The following is a 19,446-nucleotide window of genomic DNA, read 5'->3' as shown; positions in this document are numbered from 1 at the left end:
TATTATATTTCGATGTACAGAGTTTTTTTATATTTTCATGTTAAATTATATTATTCTTTCAGAGCTATATAATTTTCCTCTTTCACTATTTGAAGTTTCCTTCCACGAAACGATTTCCTTCAACGAAAACCATGCCATGCTTTGAAATACAACTTTTCAAAACATTTAATGTAAAAATAGGGAGATCATGATCCATGCTGATATATACATATTTTCCCATTTGGAGTTAACATTTGTTTCCCATTTGAAGTTACATAAAGTTTCTTCATGCTTAAATTTAATTTGCGATAAGTATCTTCTGTTTGTTCTTCAGTCATAATCACGGAAATAAGTGGTCGAAGAGATAGTGTACATCGAAATATAATATAATATGCTCAATTATATTAGAACTGCTAAAATATTCAACAAGGACGGTGGTATAGGCAATCGTCATCGAGAACAGATGACTAGCAACCGTGTTATCGTAAGTAGCTGGTTTTTCTTGTTCCTTATTTCGAGATTCAGCTTCCATTCGTTACATTCATCAACTCTTTGTATTCTCCTTATTTCCCCTTCCCTTTTCACCCTTTTCCACTTGCGGCTCATTTCTTCACCCGGAACAGAGTATGTAGCTGATTTTCATCGAACAAACCTGTTCGAACGTCTTACACCACTTTACGGATACTTGCATATAACTATAATACGCATCTTCATTCGTCTCTTATTCATTGAATGGATTTGAGAGACAGCAATTCTGGCGTGCTTTCCTCTAAGCATTATCGTGTTAGGAATGTTCCTATTAGAGTATACATGCTTCGTAACGGTAATAAATAGACCGAGTTCGATGGACTTTTATACGGAGCAAATTTCTGGTGCCCAGATTTACTACTATAAATCAATGCATCATTTGATTAAGCAGTTTCAGAAAACAGTCTGAATTTAATTTGGTAGGACTGTAGTTTTAAAGATATCTCCAGGATACGCGGAACAGCGTACTCTATATATTTAGTATAGTTTAAAATGATATCTTATAGGATTCTCAAATCCGAGTCGAAATTGTATTCGTGAGCAGTTGCAGTTTTCATACAGGCATGTATGTATGTTTTCACTTAAAGCCTTTTTAACTATGTGGCGTCAGAGTTTTCTCTGAACGCTGTCTATTGACAGTCTTGAGTGCAGTGACATCATATTTGATGCTGTCGAAAAATTAGTAAATAAAATTATTGCTAAACAGATCGAGAGAAAAGGAGCGTTAGATACTCCTCTTATTAAATCATCAGACGTTAAAAATTGTTTACTTTTCATTTTTACTATTTATATTATTTCTAAAATAATACTAACATTGACAATAAAACTCGATTGGGTTAGACATCTGCGCTTTAGTGATAAATAGTTGTTACGCAATACATTTGTTCAGTTGAGATGTACTGTTGAATTTCACTATACAAATTGTATTATAATTTATAGCTTAATTATGGATAGATTTCAATGGTAAGAAGATTATTTTGTACAAGTACAAGCATATGTCTGTACTCAAAGTGATGAAGAATCTTTATGCTCTTGTTCAGCAACTGGCCAAATAACGTCAACTGCGTTCATTTATGCGACAAAAAACATATACATCTACAGAAATTGTATAATAAACAACTCACTTCTCGATAAATGTGCGAACATGTTTAAGATGTTCGAATTTCGAATATATTTCAGATATTCATCCACTTATGTGAAGAACAATTTTCCGCATGAGTCATCTGATTATTTTATTTTTTTTCCGAATTCTGTACATTATGTGTGTATTCTGTACATTCTCTGTGAACGCTTCCAGCCCTTCCGGCTTCGTCGTTTCCACGATTAGGCCAGTGTCGCTTATTTTTTTAACTGCCGTGACTTGTATACCCCCTTTACGGGGGTTTACTAGCGTGAATAGCGCGTCGCGCGCTTCTCCGCTTGTTCTTATTTCACCATTCTCAACTTCCGAGCGGATTATAACTACATTTTACCGCCATTTGTCCATTGTTTATTGCTGGCCATCTTCACTTTTTTCCGCGTACTCACAGCGACTTACTCACAGCGCTTAATATCGCAGTTTCCTTATTCTTAGCTTTTAGCTTGTTCTAGCCTTCCGGCTAGATAGTTGTGGAGCAGGAACTTCTCCACAAGTCGTCTCATATCCTTAAAGTAACGCATTATCGTTGCGGTTTGCCTTTGTTAACTTTGTTGCTCGGGTCGTGGCAGAATGGCAGGACCATTTTTCCATATCGCTAGCTTGTTCCCTTATGTCGGGTATTGACCGCGATTCTTCTTTAGTATCCTCCTTCTCTTCATCAGACCGCTTCTTGATTTCTGGGTCGTTTTGCTTTTTCGGTGTAGCGCTTATACTAGGATTTTTGGTGGTTGACCCCTCTTCCCCTTTTTCAGGCTTTTGCGTTTTCAAGGGTTGCAAAACCATCCTTGCATTCGTGGCGGGTGGCGTCTGCCCACGTGAAGACATCTGGATTACTTTCGTAGCGGACTGTTTGTACACACGGACAGTGTACGAAGCGACGCGAACACAACCTATCTGCATGCCATCGTCTTGGGTCAACGCATGCTGTCAGGAGATCTTTAAAATATGTCCAAGGATGTTGGTCGATGTAATTGTTAACAATGACTTGGCTTATTTAGAACCAGGCAGGCAACCGCCAGAGGCAAGGGAGGTGAAGAGGCTCTACAAGGATTTCTGGGGTAGAACTGGACCTCCAAATTCCATAATCCCAGGAAGAAGAGCCTCGGAGTTGTTATTATGTGAATACTTTCTTGTTTCACATGATCTAATAAACCAACACTTCTTTCAACTTTTTTTAACAAACTGTTTTGAATCGTGCAACATTTTCGATCGATTGCGATATCTCTCACAATTGCATAGTTTTATTTGTGAATATTGCACAAGTAAATATTTCGTTTTTTCGTTCAGACAAACTACAACGTGATATTATTTTATATCACTGTCGCTTGATCACTTTGCACAATTTTTATGCTAAGAGAAACATGTTAAAATTCTACATGCAATTTCTTTAGAGACGGTTGTACATTCAAATCATACAAATATTTTTTTTAGACCTTTTTTTAAAAAGGAGTTTATTGGGCCCAGAAAATACAGATTTTAAGTGCATATATTCACAATAAACATGAATTTTTGTAATGGTATGTTAGGTAAAGGTATCGATACGCGGCGGTACGACGTAGCCATGCTGTATTATGTGTCGGCGCTTTACATTTTTTGTTGTATGATGCGGTTTTTGGCTTTAAGCCTCTGGGGAGCGGAGCTTTTTTTTTATTTTCTTTTTCTGTCCTGAAAAACTTGTTCGCAAAACAGGACGCTTCGGTAGTTTGCTTTTTGGGTGTTGTGTAACTTTGGGGAAGGGTGGGATGAGAGGGATGGGGCGGGTGGGGGGGGGGGACAAATAGGATTATTTACAAATATTTACAAATATTTACAAATATTTACAGTGTTTACATTTTACACCTGTGTTATGCGGTGTCAGAATTGAGTTCTGTCGGTTTAATGTTCTCTCTTACCTTGTTATGGGTTCTGTATCCACCAGTATTTTTTTGTGTTTCTTCTGTGTTTGTCTTTGGTGTCTTTCCGGGGGAGGGCAATGTTGTATCTCCATCTCGGGTCAGCGGTCTGTCCATTTATGTTTTCTTCGTAGAGTATGGTTTTGATCCCTGTTTTTCTTTTTATGTGATATATTATTGGGATGTTGTTTTGGTCCTGGAAGTAGTTTTTTCGTCTAGGTATAGAAAGGCTTCTGCGGGGATGTGGCCTGTTTCACAGTGTTTTTGTAATATGCGTTGTTAGGAAATAGGCAGCTGAAAACTAAGCTGTTTTCTTTTATTTTTGCTGCTTGCGCGAAGTGGTTTCTTATTAGCTTTAGGATGTGGCAGTCGATGCGGTGAATGTTGGCTAGGTCGTATATTGTTTTGTTTTTTACATATTTTTTGAATCCGCTGTGTTCGGATTTGTATGTGCTCAGGCAAGCCCTGATGCATTTTCTTTCGAATATGCGGATTTTTTCCATCTGGGAGGCTGATATGTTGTACCAGATTGGGCTGCCGTAGGTAATGATTGGTCTGATTAGTGCTTGGTAGCATAGTATTTTCACTTTGCTGTCGAGATGTTTGGAGTAAAATAGTCTTTTTATTCGCCAGAATGCTTTATTGGCCTTAGCAAGTTGGGTTTCGGTGTGCTGCTTGTAGTTTAATTTGTCGTCTTTGTTTATTCCTAAGTATTTTACGCACTTTTGTGTGGTATGAGTGCCCCTTTGTTTGCTTTTTCTCTTACTTGGAATTTTCGGCAGTGTTCTCTTTCTGTTGGGTCGATTTCACTTAACTTGGGTCTGAATAGTATGGTTTCGCATTTGCTTGTGTTGATTTTTAGTTTCCACGCGTGGTAATAGTCGTTTACTTTTTCGAAAAGTTCTTGCAGTTCAGTTTTTATTGTCTTAGTTTTGCGGCCTGTTACGTAGATGATTAGGTCATCTGCGAAGGCTATGGAGCGTTTGTGGGTGGATGTATTGAGATTAAAGAGGTTCAGTAAGTCACTATTGTAAATACTGAAAAGTAGCGGGGAATTTACTGTACCTTGTTGCAGACCGTTTGTTATGGAGAATTCTTTGCTTGATGTGTTTGCACCTTCGGTCATTACGAATGTTCTGCTCGTGATCATGTCCCAGACTATTTTAATTAGGTGTTTAGGAAGGTTTATCTTGATCAATTTGTATATGAGACCTGGGATCCAGACTGTGTCAAAAGCTTTTTCGAGGTCTATTAAGCAGGCGGCTACTCGTTGTTTTGCGTTTAGGGCCCAGCAGATGTCCGACGTAAGTTTGTTTATTGCGTGGATTGTGGAGTGGTTGTGCCTGAAGCCAAATTGATTTTCTGCGATTATGTCATTTTTTGTGCAGAAGGAAGTTAGGGGGTTGTTTATGATTATTTCAAGTACTTTGCTTATGTTGGGGAGGAGACTTATGGGTCGTAGGTTTGCGGGCGATGAGCCGTCTTTGTCTTTTTTTGTAATAGCTATCAATTTGGCTTTTTTCCATTTTCTGGGGAAATATGTGTTGTTTAGAGCATTGTTGAAGAGTACTGTGTAGTACCATTTTATTTTGTTCGGTAGGCGCTTGAGTAAAACGTTTGGGATGCCGTCGAAGCCGGAGGATTTTTTGTTGTTTAGTTTGGAGAAGATTGTGTTTGGTTGATTGTAATTTGTGAAGTAGTTTATTTCTGGATCTGGTTGTTTGGGGTTGTCTGCGGTGTTTTCGTTTGAGAATGTGCAGACTGTTTTGTTTAGCGTTTTGTCTTGTTCCATTTCATTTTTGAGTTTGTTTGTTTCGGCGATGATAATTCTGTTTAGTTTTTCTCGGCCCATGTGTTCGTTTTGTGTGTGTATTTTGGAAAAGTGGGTGCCGATGATGTCTAGTTTTTCTGTTGTTTTAGTTATTATGAAGTTACCCTCGATGTCTTCAGTAGTGTTGTGTATTGTTATACCTGCTTCTTGGATGAGGGAGGTTGCTTCTGGGGGCAATTTGAGAGGTGGGATGGAGCTTTGTCCTTTTGGTCTGAAGATTTGATGTATTTGTGGGAACATGTTGGCTGAGTCGTTTTTGGAGATGTTTCTTATTTTATTTGTCCAGTAATGGTTTATAGCGTTTGCGAATTCTTGTTTCATTTGCGCTTTTATTTTGTATAGTAGGTACTTTAGGAATTCTAATTCTTCTCTTTTGTCGTAAAAGGCACCGGAAAATTGTCTTTCACGGTGATCTTATTTAATTCTCCGTAGATGACGCAGAGATGCATTTTTTATTCTTTTTCCGCACTAATACAACAAGGGATTGCGTATGGTGAATTGCTTGGTCTGATCATTTCTTTCTCGTACAAATCGTCCAAAATTGAAAAATCGGCCGATATGCCGACAGCAATGTCGCCGTTCGGCCCTCTTTACGGAGTAAGACCAACCTCGCCGTCCGCCACGCTCGTGGGTAGACTCCCTCCCTCAGACATCTCGTGTAGAGGCGCCGAAGTTTGACAACGAGATGATGGCGTACGGTTTATCTCGCGCGACGTAACACGGTTTTTCGCTACATATAGCAAATTTCTTTTTATGATTAGTATTTTGGTTCATGCATACCTGAAATATAATTACGATGTAATTTTGTTAAATTGAAAATCGCGCTAGCCTGCCACAGATATTGGTGAATTATAATACAATTATTCAGTTTTTCTACAAACATTGTGGCCTTTTTCCTACTTAGTTCGGTAATTTTCAATTTTAAGGTGTTGAACAATTTCGTTTCGTTGTAATTTAAGATTTGTTAACAAGCACTTTTCACAAACTGACCGCTGTTACTTGTCTTTGGATCGTTGTTTTGTGAATACGGTGAATGTAGGAATAAGAAGGAAGAGAAGCAATTGAGATACGAGATACCTTACAGATTTTATATCTAGACAAATAAAGTCAAAAGAAATATAATTTAACCAGTGTCTGGATCCATTTGGACTAGTCAGCAAATAACGGAAGTTGTTTAACTTAGTGTCATAAGAAGCCAAGGTATCTCTAAACGACGGATTTAGTATCAACATTCATTGTAACTTCAAAGAATTGTGTCGGACTTAGGCATGGTCTTCTGTGCAGTTGACCGAACGTTGCGCATTTCCAGAGTTTAGCTATCGTCCAATATCATTTTGATCGTGAGATTCTCAAAAATCCAATTAAATCGTTTTATAACAATGAAATAAAAAATATGAAAACTTCGTTTTTCTTATTTTGGCAATTTATGAGTAATTGCGTTATCGCTGGAGCAGACAAAGAAAACACCGGAAACTACTTGCAGTGATCAGTTCCGCGAAGTAGTGGGGATAACTCGTATCCGCTTAAAATTTGAAGAGACAAATTTTCGACTCTCTGAGCGACGTTTATTTCGTCAGGACTATCAATTGTCGTTTGAACGTTGTGTTTCGATCGTTCGCGGAGAGACGCGATCGCGAGATAGCACGTCAACGAGAGTTGTAAGTTCCCGTTATGATTAAATAATCGACGCCACGAACTGATCGATTCCCTCATTTCGATTAGGATAATAAGGGTAGTTCAATGAATTCCACAGAATTAACACAAATAAATTAACGTTTATTTTAACAAATTATCAACTAGGAAGACATAAAGAGAACAACAAAAAGAAATGTAACTGCGTTTTGCTTGATAAGTAATGCGCGATATAAGAGATGTGTTGACGGTTCGGCTTCTCGAAAAGTTCTGCACGCCTTTCGATTTTTTCCGTTTTTTCTGGAAGGCGACCCCCACTACGTTCGGATTACGCCACATTCTTTTACGCGAGGTAAAATAACGGCCACGAATCGACGTTTCTGGAGGTCGCCCTGCTTAATGAACCATGCGCTTGCCACTACAATGTTTGTTTGCCGGGCAGCCGCGACGATCCGTCTGCGACATTATAGTGCCGCGATCGACAGTTAAGAATATGATCTATGGTAAGCCGCATGGCGTAACACGTTGCATTAATTTCTCTAATGTAATTTCGCGTACCTTTAACTGTAACTCAGTTCTTTCGGTACTTAACGAGAGAGCCGAAAATTTCGTCGTTTTAAAGTTTGACGATCTCGATAATTGTTAATTGTGTAATTTCGTGCTCCTGATAAGGATCGATAACTTACAATTAATATGCATAAAAATAATTACAAATATTGTTAAATATGCCCGCCTTGATATTCAGTACATTTATTATTTCTTCGTAACATGTTTTTAAAGACGCTTAATAATATCTCTTCACTTATTTGTGACACTCGCCTTTTGATATTCTCCTCAGCGGTTTCGATTTGTACACATCAGTCTCTAACATCCCACAGAGAAAGAAGATTATTCTATTCTCTCCGTTTATTACGCCCCAAGGCTTACTATAGGCCGTGCTCCTGACCGTCGCAAACAGATCGTCTTACATGACCGTCGAGATATACACAAAGTAGCGATAAACGCATAGTTGTCGTCAAGCAGCGAGTTCCAGAAACATCTATTCGCCTTCGGTGCGTTATTTTATCCGCATAAAGAAGCTGGTATACGTGATCATAGGCGCGAACGGTGGCGTGATCCGAGCGTAGTGGGGGTCGTATCTCAGAGAAGACAAAGGACAAAATGGAAGGGCAGTCAGTGGCAAATGAGGATTCAAACGGAATGCATCGAGAGGTTCAGACGAATAAAATCAAAGTCACTTAGTCTAACGAATACATCGAGAAATATCATAAAATCGGGTAAAATTACTGTAACAAACTAATTGTATCATCGTTAAATCATTTGTGACGTATTCATTATAACTTTAAATATCGTTAAATATACACGTTTATATTAACCCTGTTAATTCAAAGTTAAAATCATTTGAACTATCTCTGTTATTTTAAACGAAACAGGGGAACGACTAATTCGCGGCGTCGATTATCATAATCGTAGCAAAAATTTACGTCTCCCACTCACACGTTTCCCTCGCGATCGCGTCTCTACGCGAACGGTCGTAACATTTGGTCCTTCGAGCCGGATCACGAGCATTGGACGATCAAGTGAACAGAGATACAGCAGTAAATCATACAGTGCCACATGACCACATCATCATCATCAGCATCGCAGCAACCGTTAGCGGCGAACCTCGCGCCAACAACTAGAGGGTCAACTTCCGCAAGGAAATGTCTTGCACGTCAAATCAGACACACACGGTGACGAGCAACGTTTCAATTCGCGACAACAAGGTATGCTCGTTCATTGTATTGTCTTTACAATCCGCTATAACATTGAACACTGTTTATTTTTTATCAGCTTCATTCTAGAATATAAGGATACACAGCTATGAGATATGTCAAGTCATTCAACAAACCACTAGCTTTAATTTTGGATATTTTATTCTGGTAGAAATTTACAAAATTCCAATGAAGATATTAGAAATCCATCTTCAGGAATTTATGTCGCAAAAGTATTGATGATAAATTCTGTAGTAGGATTAAGATCCTGCATGGTTCCAAACCTGTTGCTAAAATCCATGTTGATGTAATCCTAATTTCCCCAAATTTTCATCTTTATTTTTACACTGCGATTTAAGGCAAGAAAAATGATTGAAAGTTTCTTTTGTTCTTGTTTCAAATCATTTTTCCTTCTTAAAAAGGATTTTAAGAAAGATAAAAAATATATTTTTCTCAAAGTATGATAGCGTTTGTGATAGATCATGTATGATCTTGTCCTTTCTTTGCAATGCTATATCTAGTGTCCTTAAATGTTCCATATCTTTTCATTTACTTATACTCTCATCTTATTCTTCTGGTCTGAAAGTATAGAAAACTGTTACAGCTTTTAATGGTGTTTTGTTTTTATCTCTTGAATATATTCCGCTTCATTTATCACTTTTAATTTATCGCCATCCCTTCGAGTTCATCTATCTTATCTTGTAGTTTCAAGTTTTCTTCTTTTTTCTATCCATTTTATTTCCTTATCTCCTGTTATTTTTTTCTAGCTTAACATCTTGTATTAGGTGTAACTAAATATATTATTTGCCTTTCTTATCTCCTTTAATTTGTCTTTCATATTTCTCATTTCTTCTCAACGCGAGAATTGATTGTAACTTCAACAAATAAATAAAAAAAAAAAAAATTTCTCATTTCCCTAAACATATCTATCTTTTTCAGGATTTCAAATTTCATGCCTTTATTCCCTGTGTTCACAACTATATTTCCTTTGTTTATACTTGTTGTTATCTATTCTTTGTCTTTTGTTGCCATTTTGCTGTTTATGATGTGTTTTTCTAATTTTCCTCTTGTGTTTCTTTCCTCTGCCATTTTAGTTGTAACTGTCTACTTTCTTGAGCTTTCTTTGTTTCGTTGTAGTTTCCTATTATCTGTTTTATCTTTTTCTGTTTTTTTATTTATTTCACTGTTAGAATTTCTTGTTTCTTACAACATTTTATCGTATTGTCTTGTTCTTCTTTTATTACACTCTACATGTGGGATTCAGCCAACTGTGGATATTGACAACTGTATGTGGAAAGTAATGAAATAATTCTGGAAATCAATGTTTCTGAAATTTTCTTTCAGATATTACTCTTTATGCCACATTTAAGTATAATTGTGAAATAAATTTTTATCTTTTCTTGTAAGTGTACTTTTACACATCGTTCCTGGTGATAGTAGTATAACAATATTTTATTGCACACACAAAAACTGGACTTATGCTGCAATAAAATGAAATTATAACACTAACTTTTGTTACAATGATTATAAAAAATTAAATAAACTGCGGAGGTCTATGCAGTAAATATGCAAAGTATATGCGATGTTATACCCGTTGAGTCCAACAAGAACTTCGGGATATTTTGTGGTGGTGTAATATGGTCCAGTGGCAGATAGCGCGGAGACAATGTATCTATGTGCTGAATCAAAAGTAAAACTTTTTTATTTCTAACTTTTCCAAAATTAAACTTTTACTAATATATTTGTGATGTTAGATTTACTTATTGATATGTATTTAATTATCATTTACTCAGTAAGCAAATATGCTCCAAATTATATCGTGCTTGGTCTTATCTGAATGAGAAAAGTGTGACAAATATGTTGGTAAATGATTTCATTTACTACAATGAATCAAAAATAAAAAGAATTTGATTTATGAGTTGAGGGTCTCAGCTTGTGGGAAGTTTTTAATGTTTGCGTAATGTACGCCTAGTATAGGTGCTCACATAAACGTTGCACTTCATACTACCATTTATTGACTTACAATGTAACCATTCCTTAGACTATGAACTTACAAACTAGTATAGGGAGGCCCGATATTGTATTATGGATCGCTGACATTTTAGGGGGGGGAAGAAAGAGAATAAACGTATGAGATATATAATTACGTATATATGATTACACAATTGCAGGGAACATTTTCTTAATTTAACTGTGTTTGTATAACGTCAATTCATATCAGAGACCAGGCCACACACCGCGGGCAGGATGGCGCCCAGATGTCTGCATATCCTTGGCATGTGCCCTCAGTAGTTCTAAGTACCCACCAGGTACCGATTCCATCTTTATATCCTCTTTCCGCGCGTCGTCGCCGCCAACGGCACCGTCGCGGATGCAGAGACGGCAGAGATCGGCCATTGTTGAGGCGACGGCGGAGGTGGTGGTGATGTCACGTAAAATAACAAAATAAAAAAGGAATTTGAGGTGAAAAATAAAAAAAGAAAACTTTATTTTTTTTTCTAACATCAATACACTTTACAATCTACCTCCGAACTCTAGGCGTGACTTTCTAAGACTGACTCTTATGATTTTACTTTCGATCGGATCCGATTACTTTCTTTTGTCATCCCTCAACATCCTCACCGTCCATGCATTTGTTAGGCGTCCGCGATCGTTGCCACGTGCTCTTTCTTCTAGAACCTTCGGTGGAAGGACCGTTGGGATGTTGATGGTTCATTAGGCACTTCAGCGATATACATTGTCGCCGAGTGCCGCCACATCTTTATCTCTATCGTCAGTCCGTCGGATTTGAAGTATGCCGGTCGTGACAGTGACCACGTGCGCCGTTGGAGTTCAGCGCTGGACGCTTTCGCCCTCCATGAGGCCAACCTTGACCCAGTAATTTTCCGGTATGATCGCTTGCCGAGCGCATCACAACGGTCGAAGAGGAAGAACACGATGACATTTCGTCGTCGAATTGTTGCAAAAATTCCAACTCTGCGTTATTTGTAAAAATCTGTTTCTGCTTATTACTTGCGAGAAGAATGGAGTTTCCATACATGGATCAGTTGACCAATAGTCGTAGAGAGCATTCATTTTTACTTGTCTCGTTAGAACTGCTAGGCCTAAAAATTTCTTTATTTCTGTTTATTTCTTTGTTTTTGATGTAATTTTGTATTTATCTATAACTTAATAATGATACCTATTCGGTTCTCTCACCAGATACTCATTAAAAGAGTCATTTCCAATGAATAAATTTGCACTGCCTAAAACATATTCTGGAGAATTCGGCATGATTTTTATGTCGGGATGTCGTGGGACGACGACGCACTCAGTGCACTCCGCTTGTTTTCTTTTTTTTTTTTTTTGTACGTGGAGAAATACTCGTGGACACTCCACCTCTGCGGCAGCAGCAGAGCAGCGTCGGTCTCTTACCGACTAAAACTCCACGGTGGTCATCCTGACGTTTGACAGAAGTGTTCCCGGGGTCTCTCATGAATTACTAACAGTGCACTCCTTGCACTCCGATCCTCTTGATCGAGCCAACAATGCAAATTTCCCTAACCGATTAATTTGTCGCTAGGGGAGGCCATCGCCCCCGAGGAGGCCGCGCGAAGCAGATCTTCGTCCCTTTCGCCCAATATGTGCTAATAATGGGAAGAGAAACACGGAGACCATAGGTGTTTTCTATGATTGAAACTATGATAACTATAGATTTCAATTGAGACAGACTGACAGAGTGGAGGTGTAAACGCTTCAATTGACCAAATGGTAACTAACTTGTGACAAAATGTGAATATCGTAATTGCTAGCTTAAGCTGAGGTTTCGTTTTTTTGGTTGTCTTGTTTACGCTGTGTCTTAATTTCTCATATTCCCTTTTACCTGAGGAAACGCGGGTGCTGCTTATCTTCTGCTGCAGTTTCGTCTTCTTGATTATCCTATTTACACCGCTTATTGCATAACCTGAAGCGTCTGTCGTAAAGTTAAAGGGTTTGGAAAGATTCGGACATTGCAGAATAGGTTTTGTCATTAGCGCTGTTTTTAAATTGTTGAATGCATTTTCTTGATTCTCCGACCATTTAAAGGGGATGTCTTTGTTCAATAGTTGTGTTAATGGTTTTGCAATTTTGGAAAAATTAGGTATAAATCTTCGGTAGTATCCCGCTAGTCGCAAAAACTGTTTGATATTTTTTGCTTTCTTTGGTCGTGGAAATTTCGATACGGCTTCGATCTTCTGTGGATCGGGTTTTACACCATCTTCGCTGATTATGTGTCCCAAATAACTTCGTGTCGTAGGAATTCGCATTTATCGGGTTGCAATCGCAATTTGGCTTCCTTTAGTATTTCCATTAACTCGTTAAATTTAATTTCGTGTTCGTGAGGAGATCTTGAATAAATCACTATGTCATCCAGATTGTTCACAGAGAGTATAGTTTCAAAATTGAAATAATCGTTCTTGCTCAAGATTTAATGAATTGTCTGGAATAAAACAACTCTATCAACTTTCGATCTATTTCGTTCACAATTGTTCGCTGTATCAACCAGTGATTACGGTGTTTTCAACGCAAAAAACAAAACATATCTTATTAAATAAAATATAAGAATATAAACAAAATCACTCCAATAAAATAACACCCGCTGGGAACACATTCAGGCATATATACACACATGAACAAATAAGGCACTGTTACCAAGTAAAGTCAAAATCCACACACGGAGCATCCGGATACATCTCACGAAACCTATTTAAACACCATGAGAGTACGTCCGGACAAGTACCCCCCTGACCTGAGGAATGGTGGCGTAGGTAAGCCTCCAACACTTGATCAGGGATCTCCTCCCAAAAACGAACCTTGGCACAGGCATCTGTATCAACCACTTCGATCGAAGGAGAACTTGGCGGCAACTGAAGGGTGTCCTCATCGGAGAAGGTTAGATCAATAACCAAAAGGATCACCGAGACTCGACGATGGGGCTGGAGCCACACTATTGCTATCCTCTGTGGAAGACGATCCCTCCAGCCTCCTTAACCTCTGCCCACGAGCTTTTGCGCCGCCACGACGACCACGTTTCCTAGAACGTTTCGGAGGAGGTTTGAACGGCCTACGACTTTTTTTCTTCTTCTCACACTAAAATAAAACACACAAGTTTAAGAAAACGAACAACAATACGAAACAGGATGAAGTCAAAACAAATTAAAATAATACATACTTCTACAGCTTCAGACATATCAGTATCCATGATCCAACATAACCTGTATTCATAAGGGAAAACATGAAAATGCAATAAACAAAATCGACACTACCAATCATACAAAATATCGAATAATCAAACACTATCAAAATCACTTATTACTATGAATTAATGCATATTATTACCTAAAAGGAAAAACTAACCTAAAAACTCGCCAAGCAAATCAAACTCGCCAAGCAGAACAAACTCGCCAAGCAAATTAACAATTATTACAAACTACCACTTGGCGCCACCTCCTATGGAATGACGTATTAAAAACTTGCCATTGGAATTTTAATAATTCTTGGGGAACATAGGAAATAGAGCGTGTTACACGTGCAAAGACTCGACAAACACTAAGTTGCCACACGCCTTGTACGTTTCATTGACATGAGCAAGGCAATTACCAAATACATCACAAATGCAACCTCAGCAAGGACAAAGCTGCCACGCGCCTGGCACGTTCCACTGGCATCAGTAGGGAAGGCCTGGGAAGCATCGCAGACGAAACATCAACAAAATACGAGCTACTACAATATCTACATTTTATCACGCACCTCGTATGTCACTAACACCAAACGAAACATGAGAAATTAAGAAGACGAAACTTCAGCAGCATCTACGTGTCTCAAGGATGTGGAAAATTAAAAATAGCGTAAACAAGATAATCAAGAAGATGAAACTTCAGCAGACTCCGTGTGTCCAAAAAAAGGTGAGATAATCAAGAAGACGGAACTTCAGGCGGCGAGGCGAGGTTCTCAAATTCTTTAATTACTATTGTAGGTGTGATAAATTCGTAATCTTTCGATGTGGTATTTATTATTCTTGTATATCCTTGTCCCTTATGGTTCTTCGCACCTACATTACCAAAATAGACTCCCTTGATTGGCTCGATTTTGGGAATAAATCCCTCTTTTATCTCCAGATTTGTAATGTTAATCGAACATTTGTAATGGTACCGAACTTCGTTTCCGCACGATTATCTTTTCTCTTGTATCGAAGGGGATATAAATATTTCCCCACTTATATGTTTTCGCTCGTAATCCAAACGAGCCTTGCATCCTGCGAAAAATTCGGATCCTAAGATTCCATCTTGATCGATCAGCAATGAGTCAACTACGTGAAAAATAACTTTTTTTTTATAATTATTATTACTAACGTGGAGGAAACCCGCACGGACACCAGGTCGCTTCTGGGGAACAGCGGCGTGGTAATGCCGGACTCCAACCGACTAAAACCTCCACGATGACCGTCCCGGCAGCGGTCGAATAGGAAGAGCATGACGACATTTCATCGTCGAATCTCACCGCCCCGCCGCGATTGCGGCATCGCCGCATCCCATCCCGTGAGGGTCCCGGGCCGACGGTCATAACGTCGAGTTCCTCCAACCCTCTCCGAGACCCCTTCCGAGATCGTGTGTCCCCTTCGCCAGACGCATGAGCGTGTTCGGGGGCCTGGCGGCCCACCCCCGGACGGTCACGGTTGCTCGATGACGACTCGGGGCCCGTTTTACAACCCGCGGCTGCGCCGGTACTGTGGTATCCCTCCCCTGCACTGTAAACGATTTTTTGGTTCGTTTCTCTGTCCATTGTGATTCTGAAGTCGCCGAAGTCGTCAACAAGGGTTTCCATCCTGGTGCTACTCACTCTTTCGCACCCTGCCCCAGCAAAGGCCGGCGCAGGGTGACGGGGAGCCCCACAAGAAGGTGAGGTGAGTGGTCTTGGCAGATACGGGCCCACCAACTTCTCCGAGGTTCTTCGCACCGGATCGGCAAACTGGCGGGGGCCGAAGACGCCGACCAGTCACCACCCGGCTATAGGAGAACATTAGATTCATCGTGGTTTCCCGATGGGAGCAGGGCGCAGTCCTACGCTCTGAGGACCCGTAGCCACCTCGTGCTCCCCACGTGAAAAATAACTGGATTTCCCGCAACCTGCATTACGATTACATGATTGCTGCAGCATGATTGCTGATTCGGATAAGGCAGGTTTCTTGATGACATTGATTTCTGATCCGGGGTCTAATAGTAAATTTGTCTTAGTTTTTAAATCTGGGGAAATTATTCTAGCGGTGGGAGTACTTGGAGTTTCGTTTATTTTTATTGAAATAATCCGGAGAGGTCGTCGTCCAAATCTGAGTCCGGCCGAACATATCCTTTAATTTGTTCCCGAAATCGTTCAAACTGTTTAGCTAACTGTCCTCTATGGCGAGGAACGCGTGCCCGCGAAGCTTATTCATTAATAATTTTACCAACTGAGGCTCCTGATGCCGCGGAATCATGTTTCGTGCGCGCTCGCATGCTCTTAAATATTGAAATACTGAGGGTCGATATCTGTCGAATATTGGTACTGACTCGATCGCGTCTTTTAACTTAATTGGTTGGGGGCTACCGTCTGTCGGTATTGTCACCTAGGGAATTATCGGCGGTGATACGGGTGTCTCGATTTCCTTTTTTGTCTTGAGTGAACGCATGTCGTCTTTTAATTCATTGATTTTTGTACACATGTCGGCTATTACTCGTAAATTCGCATCGCATTCGCATCTCGCGTCTTCCCAATTTTCCTATTTTGTTGGGACAAAGACTGTTTGTCTGTTTGAAGGACTTTAGTTGACTAAATCTTAAGATTTATAACGGGCCCTCGGGCTAGCCGAACATGCACTGCGGAGACGCATCGACATCTGGCAATCATCTTACTCGAAGAATAGGGTCTGCGTATGGCGAGCCACTGGACAGAAACCGTTGGAATGTTTACAGTCGCGTGTCGCCACGAATATTTCCTTTAAGGAGAGCTATAGAATTACTCCATACCATTGCTAGGCAAAGCGTTCATCCCGTGACCGCGGCCACGTTCGGCGACTGACTGTCGCCTCGAGCCCAAGCACATTATCACAACTCTCGAACAATTACAATCGGATTGAATAACTACAATTGTTCAATTACAGCTATAGCAGACTCTAGGTTACAATGTTGCGGGATTATCCAAAATTCCAAAGGCTCCGGTGTTCTTTCATCTCCGACATATATGTAATACCGTGATATAATATATTTACAAGGAATGGATGATACAGATGTTAATCGGACAGAAAAAGACGATTGTTGTTCAACCTGAACTATTCACACCAAACGTACAGAAAACAGCACAACTAAATAATGAGGTAACGAATCGACTTTCACAAAATGCAATCAACACTCTCTCGGCAACGCCACTCGCAAACTCTGCTTCTCGACTCACACTCTGCTTCTCCACTCGCACTCTGCTTCTCGACTGACTCTCTGGCCGTTGTCGCATTCTATTGTCTTTTGCTAGGCACACGTGTTCTGCAGACGCTCGTAGCCAGGGTCACGTAGGTCTTTCCTACGAAACTATGCACTTGAAAAGATCGATGACACATTGATGGTGTCACGACCGGCATACTTCAAATCCGACGGACTGACGATAGAGATAAAGATGTGGCGGCACTCGGCGACAATGTACATCGCTGCAGTGCCTAATGAACCATCAACATCCCAACGGTCCTTCCACCGAAGGTTCTAGAAGAAAAAGCACGTGGCAACGATCGCGGACGCCTAGCAAATGCATGGACGGTGGGGATGTTGAGGGATGACAAAAGAAAGTAATCGCGTCCGATCGAAAGTAAAATCATAAGAGTCAGTCTTAGAAAGTCACGCCTAGAGTTCGGAAGTAGATTGTAAAGTGTATTGATGTTAGAAAAAAAATAAAGTTTTCTTTTTTTATTTTTTTACCTCAAATTCCTTTTTTATTTTGTTATTTTACGTGACAATGGACCCGACGGCGCCTCGGCTCTCGCGACATTGTTCATGGTTCGCCCGATATCTCTTAGGCTTTTCGTCCACGATACTACATATATATGTCGGAGATGAAAGGAAACCCGGAGCCTTCCCTTTACAATTTTGGGAAAGTCCTCTAATGCTCTAGCCTAGATTTTATCATAGCTGTAATTAAGCAATTGTTGTCATTCAATCTGATTGTAATTGTTCGATGTTTATGATAGCGAAAGTGGGTTCGAGGTGACAACTGGTCGCCGAACGTAGCCACGGTCACGGGATAAACGTTTTGCCTGACGAAGGTGTGTATTGTTCGCCCTAGAAATCACATAGAATTGTACTTTGGAGATGTCGATATAATGGGACACACGTTGTATTAGGAATCAAACTCCAGACAGAAACTGCCTAGCAACGGCGTTTGGATCTTTCTCGATGCTTCCAAAGAGTATACAACAAACTCTTGGCAGAAACTGCCTAGCAACGGCGATTGGAACCTTCTCGATGCCTCCAGCGAGCATATAACAAACAAATGCAGTCGTACAGCGAAAAAGATTTTCATCAGATATTCATTCGTGTGATCGCCTTGGAAAGTGATACATCGAGCAATTTACCGAGTGTCTTAGCAATTGTATTTTTTTGTGTTTAAAATTATGCTACGCATAGTAAAAAGTTATCCCGTTGACCGTGGATTCGTTTGAACCCAGGAACATTGTTAATAGCGTTAATTAAATTCATTATTCGTTAAATTTATTATTCGTAAAACATATTATTCGTTACTCTTATTATTCGTTAAACTTATTATTCTTTAATCTAATCATTAGTTAAACTTATCGTTTGTTAATCTTATCATTCATTAAACTCAATATTCATAATATTTTGCAAACTCTTGTATATTCGCGTAAATATAATCTCTGTTTCGTAAAACGATGGCTAGTTCAAACGAAGAATCGTTACGCGCCTTAAATTCTAATGTTAACCCGACATATAATATAAAAAAAGGCGAATGAACAATAGCCCGTTCGTATACTTTATTCACAAGGCGAAGTTACACCTCAATAGCAAAATACAGACTGGCTTACTGACTAAAGGACTGGGATCTTTCTCCTCACTATGATTCATATATCTCACGGGTGGGAATCCGGCTACTGTCTATTCTCACTGCTATCGCATGACCAGGTGTTATATGCATATCCTGAGGTCGGCGGATTCCTGGCTTCTGGGCGACGTTACAGGGGCCCCATCACCAATGGTGACGCTCTTCTTGTTCGAGTTAAGTAAATATACGATATTATATATAGGATATACAACATAAAAATGTTAAAAACACATTATACCATACTTTTTATTAATTTATATTCTGGATAAAATATTACATTATGCTATATCACATGATATTCGCTAAAACATTCCAAACACATTTGGGGTGATTTTGGGCACTTCGAACAATACACTGTAGTTCTTTTTATGTTTTTTCTCGCTTCTTCGCGTGAGACAGTTTGCCTCTTCTTCTTGTAACATAGGGTGCACATCCTTATATGCTTGCCTTCTTGATTTTTACGTATCCCCAAATGGTGGGTCACCTTCTTCGTTTTCTTTCGATGGTTGTCGAACACAATTTTGTCGAACACACAGACAGTATTTTCTGAGGACACATTGGACCATTCGTAAACGAGAATTTCCCGAAATTGTCTTA

At 39.5% G+C, this 19,446-nt stretch overlaps 1 protein-coding gene across 1 annotated transcript; it reads right to left on the bottom strand.

Annotated features, from left to right (window-relative positions):
- Nucleotides 1-13,342: 13,342 nt before the first annotated feature.
- On the bottom strand, nucleotides 13,343-17,213 carry LOC117238846. The gene is given in 4 exon segments (XM_033504052.1): nucleotides 13,343-13,681; nucleotides 13,684-13,863; nucleotides 13,946-13,988; nucleotides 17,200-17,213. Coding segments are annotated over 3 exon segments (411 nt in total). The 5' UTR covers nucleotides 13,976-13,988; nucleotides 17,200-17,213; the 3' UTR covers nucleotides 13,343-13,480.
- Between the last annotated feature and the right edge of the window lie 2,233 nt (nucleotides 17,214-19,446).

Source organism: Bombus vosnesenskii, unplaced genomic scaffold (assembly GCF_011952255.1).
Source record: "Bombus vosnesenskii isolate JDL3184/JDL3185 unplaced genomic scaffold, Bvos_JDL3184-5_v1.1 scf7180000013642, whole genome shotgun sequence".
NCBI lineage: Eukaryota > Metazoa > Arthropoda > Insecta > Hymenoptera > Apidae > Bombus > Bombus vosnesenskii.
The sequence above is the reverse complement of the archived record's forward strand: the minus strand, read 5'-3'. Positions and strand labels throughout refer to the sequence as shown.